An 11,382-nucleotide genomic window follows, 5' to 3' on the forward strand; every position below is an offset into this window, starting at 1 on the left:
CTCACTTTACAACAATAATAACCAAAATATCAAAGCTCAACATGTCACTAGCAAAAATTTGAACTTGGATGGAAAAAGAAGATAATAATAGTTCTTCACCACCACTAGAGATAATCCCAATTGACTTCTTTTCAAGGAATATATTTTAATATATTGAAATTTTGCTCATCTCTCTCTAAGTAGTCCCTTGTAACCAAATTTTCAATACTTTTTTTAAATACTTTTGCATTTATCTCGAACATCCCTCCATGTTGCTCGTTGCATTCGTTCATTAGTTGTTCATAATGCAAAGACTTTTTGCTCTTCATGATGGGGACTATTAAGGCACAAATTTCGTGATATCTGTTCATATCAACATTCTCAATGACCTTTTTCTTCTCTTTTTTATCTTCGGTTGGGAGTAGGATCTTAATCTTCTCTTTTCTATTTGTAAAACTGTAATTGATTGCAAAAGTATGGCTGCGAGATATTTCTTTTGTATCAGGCTCCTTGAGCAAAATTTTATACTTGGCAAATACAATAGAATGTAGCAGCCTCACAAGATCCTCATCTCTCAAATTCAGTCCAGCTTTGATGTCTAAATAACTCAACTTTTGGGAGCTGTTAAACAATAACAATAAACTTGCATAGTAAGGTGTTACTACCATTTCTATTTGCTCAGCTTGAAACTTGCCAATGACATTACAGGTCCCTGTGGAATATAGCCATGTAAGCTGTCGATGTTGAGTGTATGTAGAATAAAACTCTTTGAATGTGTTCACACATTTAATCATTTCCAAGGGCAACCTAGGTTCAGAAGATTTGAAAGGGGGCCAAAATCTGAAATTCAATACTCTGACATCCAAGTTTATTCCAGGATGGATATTTGGATTATTAGTCACGTATGCCTTGAAGCTAGCTTGGTTCACCTCTGCTTGTAACATATCATTAACCATACTCTCCATCTTTGATGTCAATTGATTACCAATTTGCTGCTTTAGTTTTAACAACATGCTCAGCTCATGAGCATTATCTGTACTTTTATCATACAGTAGTCGACCAGCTAACTTTGTTCTATATAATTCCCCAAAGAGATCTTTATCATTCACATATTTCAGAAATTTAGTGACATTCTCTAGAATACCCTCAATCTCATCGGATCTTAATCTTTTACTACTGCCACCCTTTCTAAGTACCATGTCACAGAGCATGGCCAGGAAATTCTTCACTGGTGTTTCCTGCCACTCTTTTATTACAGATTTCTACAAATGTTTCATTTAGAGCATTGTGACGAAAGACATGGATAATGTCCTCCACAAACTTGTCACGCAATTCCAAAACTGTATTTACAAATGCAACTTCTTCTTGCATGCCACCTGTATCCCTTCTCCCTGCCTTATCAGTTATAGCATCCAGATCCCTCATAACTAGTGGAGTGCAGTCTCTAATTACATGCTCCTTGAAAGCATTTACCATTGTTTCCAGACCTTCAGGTACTCTACAAAACAGACTATAAAGCTTTGAAAGATTATGTTTATTGTCACTCCTAAGAAGGGCACAACAACAAGGACCCAGATTTTCAAGAAGTTGGGTCTTGTAACCTGAAAGGAGTTCATTTGGTACCATCTCCAACAACTTCTCCCATGAATTCTGCCCTAAACTCCATGAACCATCTCTTTGAACATAGAAATCTGCAGTATCTTCCAACCAGGGCACTTCAATTTCATTCGCATATACATCCATTCCAATATCTACAAAAATACCCAAAACTCCTTCCAATAAAGTGCGATCGACCTGCAATCCCCGGCGGTCTTCACGAATGAGAGTAATCACTGCATCCCTTACATGGATGCGCATTTCACCGAACACAAACTTTCGAAAATACTTCTCTGCAACTTCTGAAACTGAACGCTTTATTTCCTCTCTTGTCAAAAGCATCCTTTCCGAAAAACTGAACATGGTTGATAGGATTGGGACCATCTCCTTGTGAATTCTCCAACGTCTGACAAACTCTCTCACCATGGCCTCGCCTTGCTTTTCCCTTAAAGCTGGCAAAACCCTTGAATTGAAGTAAATTAGAAGTGAATTGAAGGAAATTGTTGATTCGTTTTGCCGAACCACTTCGGCAAGCATGTAATCGTCTACCGACCAGAATTTTCTCTTTCCCAGACTTCCTTCCTCCAGGGTGCTTATTAACGTTTGTTCGACGCTCCACTTCTTCGAATCCATATAAAATTTTTCCATATCAGCTCTGGTCCATTTCTTCGACCCCATAGCTCGTAAAACTGCTGTGTTTTCGTTGCCAAAACAAAATAAAATTTCGTATTATTTGTTTACCCAAAATATTCCAACAGATATTGAGATTTCATGTTTCACTCAACAATGGTATTTATAGAGTGGGTAGGGAGACGGGACCGTTTGTTTGGTTGATTGCAATGATCGGTTTGGAATTCTTTGGGTAAATATTTGAATATTAGGTGTGAAATTTATTATTTATCATTTTATTTTATTTATAAAGAATGGGGTAAATGTTTGAATATTGGGTGTGAAATTTTTTATTTATCAATTTTATTTTATAAAAAATGTGTATATGTATTTTTTAATATGAAATTCTTCACTTTTAATTTTTAATAATAAATTTAATTCATTATTTTTTTAGTTATTTTTAATAACAAATTCAATTAATTATTATTAGTTTTTAGCGTTGCTCTACAATCCATAACTTTAGACTTCAGATCTTTATTCTTAAATTTTTAATTATTACTTTTTAATCTTAAATATTTAGTCATTGAAAATTGTTTTAAAGATTTTTTTAGGTACTTCTTTGTGTTTATTTTGGGTCTTTACTCATCGTTTCTTAGTAATCATATGGGGGTGGTATTTTGGTAAATTTTATAACAATACTCTTTTGTATGTATCTCTTGGCCTTTACCTACCCTCTACACCCAATATGAGAGTAGATCTCACATAAAAATGTAAATGTAAACATGCTTTTAACATTTAACATTTATAATCTAATGCCAACCTAATTCTAATTATTATTATGTATAAACATAATATAAATTTAAAATATGATTGAGAGATGGAGAGCGTAGACGTTTTTTCTCTTACCCTAGGGTTTCAGTTCCCAAATGTTGCAGGTGCTCGCTGGTTCACGCCATCCTGGAGGTGCGGCCATGGATCTAAAAGCAGGGAGGTATATGCAGGGCAAAGAAATGGGTTTGTGCTCTTTTGCAGCCATGAGAAAGATGGGATGGTACCCGCGGCTCAGGGCTGACTTCGTGGGGAGGTTATCACTTGGGCCCCTTGTAGACATGCCAGGAGTAAGTACAGTGCGAGACGCTGCCCATTAAACTGTGTGCCATGGCAGAAAGGGTGGGCGATGTGGAGAAAAAGGGTTGGGTTCCTGGGCACATTGGCCCCTCAACTTGAGATTGTTTTGGCCCCCATTGCTATTTGGCCGTCCAACTGCGCGATGGCAAGATGGATAAATCTCGCCTTTACCACTTTAGGCCGCCGACTCTTTTTACTCCACTTATTTTCCTGCAGACTCCTACCCCTCGCAACTACTGCTCTCCTCCACATGCAGCAGCAGTATTGCGAGGATCTGGAGCTGGCTCTTCAAGCCCGCAATCTCAATGTTTGAACCTCGATTTCCTCATTCAGGCAACCCAGATCTTATTCATCTCCAGCAAGCGAGTTTTCATATTCAAATAATTCTTCTCACAGGAAAAACCCTGCTCCTTGGGGTCCAGCCGTCTTTCACAGTGCGCCATCTCTCAAAGATTCTCGAACAGAGGTTGGGGATCCCTTCCTCCGTTCTGCGGCTCCTCTTTGTTGGTAAGAAGCTTGATAACAATTTTGCCTCTTTCCTTTTATAATATTGAAAGAAATGCCACAATGATCCTACCACTTCAACTAAGGGGAGGTGCAGTCGCGCAATCCTCTGCCTCCAAAGGTTTTTCCTACAAAGATGCAGTACATGCACAACCTGTCATGAAGTCTACCCAATCTGCCGAGGCTCCCAAACCTTTCTTGGTGGACAAAATGGAGGAAACCCCTGCCATTGAAATCACTCATCCATCTTTGGATTATCAATACCAGACATTTGCAGAAACAACCCTCATTTGCAGATTTAATGGACTATGGCCCCGCACTGCTGATCTATACCAGTGGATCCATTCTAATTGGACCAACAACTGCAAAGTCTTCTTCTGCTCGAAAGGCTTCTTTATTGTAGCCTTTGCCCTCAACGAATATTACCAGAAAGCCTTAACGGGGCCCCCTGGTTCTGGGGATCAGCTGGACTTTTCCTCTCCCCCTGGTTCCCAGACTTTGACCCCTCCACTGCGGTCATCTCCAAGCTTCCTATCTGGGTCAAGCTTCCAAATCTCCCTGCGCATCTATGGCATTTTGCTGTCTTTCAAGGAATCAAAGACACCCTAGGCCACTTCTTGGCAACAGATACCTCAAGGGGGGAGAAAGGAATATACACCTATGGCAGAATTTGTGCAGAAATAAACATCAGTAAAGGCCTGCCAGATCAAATCATCCTCAAAATCGGGGACTTCCATTGGATGCAAACTTTGGATTATGAGAATACAGCCTTCAGGTGTCACCATTGCCATGAGACAGGGCATCTCTAGAACACATGTGCAGCGTTCCTCGACAAAAAGAAGAATATCACTCGCAAATCCAAATCCAAGAGTTGGAAACCTTGTGAGAGACCCCCTATGGATGACATAGAATCCTCTAGCTCTGATGAGGATTGAAGTGGACGAGGAGAATTTGGAGCAACTGAAGGACTCGCCATGGATCCTTCTGCGCCTCTATTCTTGCATAAACATTCTCATGGGTCTTCGCCTTCTGATTCAGAAAAGGAGTCTCCTCCTTTAGCTCAGATCAGTCTGCAAGTAGTTTCGGTCCAGCCAGATCAAAATGGTTGGGTCAAAGTCAGTAAAAAGAAAGGAAAAAAATGTAGATTGGAAGATTCTGCCATGCTGGGTAGACTCCCTAGACCAGCTCATTCGTTCTGTTCTCTCTGTTATCTTTTGCTTGTGCCGTGGTCTGTTCTCTCTGTTATCTTTTGCTTGTGCCGTGGTTGTTTTTGGGACCGAGGTTCATTTCATATCATTTCCGGCTCCCTTGCTCCTTAGCTTCGCTTCTTTGAAAGCTCTGATTGTACCATATGTCTTTTCTTAATAGATTTAGTCTTAATTCACAAAAAAAAATAAAAAAATAAAAAATATAAATATAAATTTAAAATATAAAAAGGTTTAGGAAAAATATAAATAAACCTGAGGTATAGTAAATAAATAAACAAAAAAATACATTTATTTATAGGTATGGTAAATAAATAAAAATAAAAATAAATTAGAAATATGGTAAATGAATAATTTATTTATTTATTTGTTTATTTTATTTTTTTTTACCCATAAACCCCTTTATATTTAAGAAAACTAAAAGAAAGAGGTTTTATTTAGGTGAAGCTTATGAGCCAAATACCATGGGACAAGTAATTATCAATACCATAGGTCAAATACCATATTTATAAAAAAGTATGGTAAATAAATAAATATAAAAAAGGTATAAAGAGGTATGGTAAATAAATAAAATATATCAAATAGGATTAGAAATCAACATCTAATTATATACCAAGCATGGCCAAATACTATGGTAAATAAAAGAAATGATAAATAAATATAAATAAACCAAAAGTATGGTAAATAATAAAACTTCTTTTTATGTTTACTCCATAAACATATTTATACTTACTAACACTAAAAAAATATTTAGGTAAAGCCTATGGGCCAAATTATTTTTAATACCATCCAAATTATTAACCCTAGTATTAATATTAAAAGATTATATTTTATTTAAGCAAAGTCTTTGAGTAGAAATCACATAAGTTGGGTCATGTCCTCTCCTCCTAGTTTTTGTAGGTATTGGTGTCCCTTTTATATTATTTGTTGTTCTTCATTAGAATTTATTTCCTTGATATTTAGTGTTTTTATAAGTATTTTATCATCCTATTTGTCCCTATACTTTTCTTATATATATATATATATATATATATATATTTCTTTTGACTCGTGTATATTTTTGTTTTATTTTATTTCTTTTCCATTAATTATTTTTAATTTAGCTTATTTTATTTCTATTAATTATTTGTACTTATTAAATGATCTTGTTTCGATTAGGGTCTTGACTCTTTTTTATAATTTTTGACTTCCCACTTTGTTTGGAATATGATTTTGATTTTTTTGTTCTTGTTAATTTTTAATATTTGATTTTAACAAATTAATTTAAATATTATTTTTCAAAAACTAGCCATTTAATATACTGGTTTCTTATTAATATTTGTTTTAATAAATTAATAAACTAATATCATAATTTAAATGTTATTTTTCAAAAACTACTTGCTTAATATAGTGTTACTTAATAATATTTGTTTTTAACATATTAATATCATAATTTAAATATTATTGTTCAAATATAGTTGTTACTTGAAATTTTGGTCTCTACATTGCTCTCTATTTAAGCTTTTGCCTTGGTTTGCTTCTTCATCTGATGTTGGTCTTCATGATGAACCACGCTTGTTGGTTCGAAACGTGTCATCCAAAAATTTCTCTTATGTGATTTGTGCTGAAAAACTTTGCTTAATTCATTATGGATCACAAGCCTCAATACATAAATATTCTTCTTATTATTAAGTTTAATATTCATATGAATATATTATAATATTAATATTATTAAATTTAATAGCTACGGATTAATACAATATTAAAAGTGTTATATTATAATATATCATGTTATATATTAACTCTAGTTATATATGGGAGGGAAGAACAAAGACATAGAGTGACACAAGAAAGATGGAGATAAACTAAAGGAGAGGGGAGAGGAGGAATGAAGAGAGAGAGGGAGAGGAATGAGCGAGGTAGAGAAGGGTAAGAGAGGGAAAGGGAGACACAAAGATGGAGGGAGGAGAGAGAGAAGGAGATAGGGAGGGAGATAGTGAGAGGATTGGAGCGCATAGAGAGAGAGAGAGAGAGAGAGAGAGAGAGAGAGAGAGAGAGATGGGAGAAGAGAGAGGGAGGTAGGAGAGAAAGGGAGAGAGAGGAAGGACCAAATTACTCAATACTTAATGAAGACTGGAAAAAGCCAAGAAATAACAAATTTAACCCAGATCAAAGAAAAGCAAGCCTTCTAGGAAATACTTGATGGTATTCCTCAACGGAGTCACCAATTCTAATGATGAGAAAAGTTCCCTACATCATGGGTTGAAAGCCTCAACGAACCAAGATAAAACAATCAACAAAAAACACTCAATCAAGCATGTCAAACATTTGAATTATCAAAGTTGGACTTAGAGACATACCCGAGGGTCCTACGTTTGAAGATGTTCCCATAGGGTCCAAACCCTCTGCTTCCTCCAAGATATCCACACCTGAAAAATCAATCATAAGTTATAATTCAACGTGCATGCATAAGAATATGTTATATCATCATATATAACAATTCAAACTATCATTCATAAGATGACAAAATATATTGGGAACAAGACATGAGCTTCTTTATTGATAAAAAACAGTAAGTACATGATAGATACAACCTGATCCATGCCAAAGGCACTGACGAAGCCTTCCTTTGGATCCGTCCAGACTGATCCACGAAGACAACCTCTCTAATAGGTGCAAGAAGATGCTAGATAAGGAGACTTAGCATCTTTACAAAGGAAACCAAGGTTTCCTAGAGACTAGGAGTGTAGGAGGCACGATAAAAGCATACTTGATTTGGGGGAAATTGAGTATAATGTCGATATCTCTTTTTTCTTATCCATTAGGCCTACCCAAGGGGTGTATATATACCACCTCAAATTGGTTATTTCAGTTAGGCCATAGGCTCCTATAGGTGGGCTTTGGGTAAAACTCATAAACCTGGCCCAAAAAATAACATTTTATTTTATTTTTTCATTTCTAAAAATGTATATGCAGGCATAATGTTCTGGGACCTACGTATGTAAGCGTTTTTGTGTGGGAAGAGTCATGTATGGAATTTGAAATATTGTTTTTTAGTATAAAGTTAACTTTGCATGGGTAAAGGGACTTCCCAGGGCCATAAAGAGCATCAAGTTTACAAGAGTGTTGAATGATGTTATAACACCCTTGCTTGGGACAAGGAATTATAGGCATAGCTACATCGATGGTTGTTATCTACCCTCTGTTATAAGTTTGGGTGACTCCTTAGGAGCCTACAATACTAACACTACATGCCACAATGCTTTTCGACATGTATTACAACCACTCACAGACCACGTGCACACATATATGTATGCAAACATTCTTCTGCACAACAAGAAAAAAGCGTAGCGACAAGTATGGCTCCTAACACTATGAGGTTCATATCAAAGATGCATAGAAAAGATGAAATCTTGTATGAAGTGTGGGGTATAAATTCAATTCATCCAGAATTCAAGAGGTTGTGTTTTACATAACACATTATACATACCTATTAGTCTGGGTCTGAGTAAAATGGAAGTTACCCCATTATTTGGTGGAGGAAATCCTCAACATTATCTCATTGCAACATGAACCATGTCAATGCAAGTTTTCATCAATGTAATTCATCATACTATAACAAGAAGAAGTTATCATGCTAAATATTGTTGAAATTAAACCAAGATTCATATAGATTATTCCAATTCATTTAAACATCACATAATATGTTAATCAATTGTGTATTAAAAATAACACAATCATGTATTTTGTACAACAACACAATTTCAAACTAGAAATGTATCACACATTTATTATGAGAGAATATACATAAGAAACACTTATCTTGTAAATATTTGGGCAACTAAGTCTGGGACTAGGAATCTTCACCCAACCGTAGATAGTTGCAACTATTTCTCTCTTGCAGTTATCACCCCTGAGCTAGATTCCAAAGACTGAGGGGTCTTTTGCTCAAGGGATGAACCAAAACCTTTAGTTACTCGAGGGACTCTAGAGATCTATCCACCTCCACGCTTCAACTGAGTTGCAAGTAACATGCATACAAGGAATTGAGATACTTGTTGTCTCCACTCTCCAACTGAATTGCAATCAATTATTACGCAGGGAATCCAGAGGCTCACCATCTCCACCCTTCAAACTCAACATCATGGTTCCACCTAGCTTCGTGGATTCTAGAACCACAACCAATCAAATACAAAACAAAGAAGTCATCCAAGATACCTCTAGGAATTTCCCTAGGAATAATTCCTCCATCCCAACTGTTCAAGATTTATTGAGAATCACCATATCCACCCTCTAGTTACTGGGGACTTGAGAGAAAATTACTTCCCCACCTGGGATGATCTCCTTCCTGACTTTATTCCAACCGAAAATTATCTCCCTACTCTTTTGTGTTATCTTTCCTTCCGATCTCCTTCAAGAAGATGCTTGAGCTTTCCTTTTGTTTCTCTTCTGAGTTCAATGTTGCTCTCCTCGACTGTGTTCGTTCTCCTCCTCTCTTCTATTTTTCGCCTTTCCCTATTGTTGCAATTATGTTCCCCCTCTCGTCCACCATGGTTCTTCCCATGTTTTCTGATAGTCTCTACAAGACCTTCCTAGCCTGTGGGGTTCTGCCACATATCCCCACTCCCTTTTCTATTGACTGCGGTCCAACATACCTCTTGGCTTGCATGCTCTGGGCATCCTCTCCTCAATGACGTTGCCATCTCATTTTTTTTGTCCTCCTTTGAGTGCATTTTCCTTCAAGGAATCATGGCCCATGTCCTCTTGTCCAACCTCCTCTTTAATGGTATGCTCCAATTTAATTAGAATGCATGAATACCATCCTCTTTAGTTGTCATAACAATTAAAACCCCAAGCAATTACTCTCCTCAGTCTTTGGAATCTGTGTCCCATAGCTCAACCCATATTTCTTTCATAAAAGTATTTATATTGCATACATAGGTGCAAGCAATTGATGTTGTCACAATAATTATAATAAAATGAGACCATGAAAGGTTCGAGCTTACATAACAATATGACAATAGAAATGTAACCACTCAATATCTAGGGCTTAATAAGAGGTTTTAGGTTTAACATGGGGCTTATATAGGGGTTAACATGCCTCTCCCTTTCAACAAGTGTTTTCCTCAACACTTGACCATTTGTGGTGTTCTGCATGAAAAAATTATCTCCTCACGTCGCCTCTGCCGCTTGTAGGTTCTTCCGTTTGATAAGGTACTCAATAATTGCTCGATTTTCCAATTTCTTAATCCATGTTTTTAGGATTTTTTTTGGTTCTAGTATGATTTTTCCTTCTTCATTATTGTCTTGTAAATTTTTTTGGATTGAGATATTTTTACCAATAACCTTCTTCAAGAAAGAAACATGGAAGATTAGACGCACATGTGAAGATGGAGGCAATTCTAATATGTAAGGCATAATTGCAATCATTTGCAAAACCTTATAGGGGCCATAATACCTCGATGCCAATTTATTGTTAATTTTTTGTTGGTTGAGGGACATATATTTATATGGTTGTAGTCTCAAAATTCTCAATCCTCAACTTCATATTCTCTTTCACTACAACACTACTTTGCTTGTTGTTTCATCCTATTTTGTGTTATAACTAAGTTGTCCTTCAATGGTTTGAGGACCTCTGGTTGTTATCGTACGTGGTTCTCTATTGCTTGAGCCTTTAGATTCCTATTGATGTGATAGATGGAGGATGCTATTTATAAATTGCCATAAATGGTGACATTTTTCATTAAGTATCAAAGGATGTGTTGTACGACCATTCTGCTTAGGGAAACCATTTAACCCATTATGTCCATTTATTAGATGCAAAACAAATTAGATATCCTTCTAAACATTTATACACAATCTCAATTTTTCCATTAGATTTTGGATGGTGAGATAAGTTGTGAGCCAATTGAGCACCGAAATAAGAAAATAAACTAGGTCAAAAGTTTCTAGTAAAAAATGGATCTCTATCACTTATAGTAATCTTTGATACTCCATGTAGCGTTTGGACTATTTCCATTATACTTGCTTTAAAAGGATGAGGAAGAGAGAAAAATGGGGCATACATTGTCTTTAGATTTACCACTACCATAATGCTACTCCTTCATTTTGATTTAGATAAACCTATAATAAAGTCCATTGATACTTCTTCCCAACAATAGCTTGTATGGCTAATGGTTGCATGAACCCTAGGGTCTCAACTATCTCTTCCTTATTTTGTTGGTAGACTACACATTCAACCACATAGTTTTTCACATCTTCTTTAAAATCTTCCCAAATAATATTTTTCTTGATCCTATAGTATATCTTCAAGAACCTTGAATGTCCTCCTACAAGAGAAGTGTATAATTCCAAAAGAAACTTCTATTTGAGTTGATAAATT

The 11,382-nt window shown here is 36.0% G+C and overlaps 1 protein-coding gene and 1 pseudogene across 1 annotated transcript; both read right to left on the bottom strand.

Annotated features, from left to right (window-relative positions):
- Positions 1-131: 131 nt before the first annotated feature.
- LOC149220368 (cullin-1 pseudogene) lies at positions 132-1,178 on the bottom strand (annotated as a pseudogene).
- Position 1,179: 1 nt separating this feature from the next.
- Positions 1,180-2,253, bottom strand: LOC149220369 (cullin-1-like). Its single transcript, XM_089387065.1, has one exon. It carries the CDS (start codon positions 2,251-2,253, stop codon positions 1,180-1,182), a length of 1,074 nt encoding a protein of 357 aa, XP_089243191.1.
- Between the last annotated feature and the right edge of the window lie 9,129 nt (positions 2,254-11,382).

The sequence above is a fragment of the Pinus tabuliformis genome, chromosome Q, assembly GCF_031772625.1.
Source record: "Pinus tabuliformis cultivar Carrire ecotype Pingquan chromosome Q, CPIR1, whole genome shotgun sequence".
NCBI classification, from domain to species: domain Eukaryota; kingdom Viridiplantae; phylum Streptophyta; class Pinopsida; order Pinales; family Pinaceae; genus Pinus; species Pinus tabuliformis.

What these genes read in the sequence shown, in the direction of transcription:
- LOC149220369 (XM_089387065.1), bottom strand. Translation starts at nt 2,253, where the DNA reads ATGGGGTCGAAGAAATGGACCAGAGCTGATATGGAAAAATTTTATATG.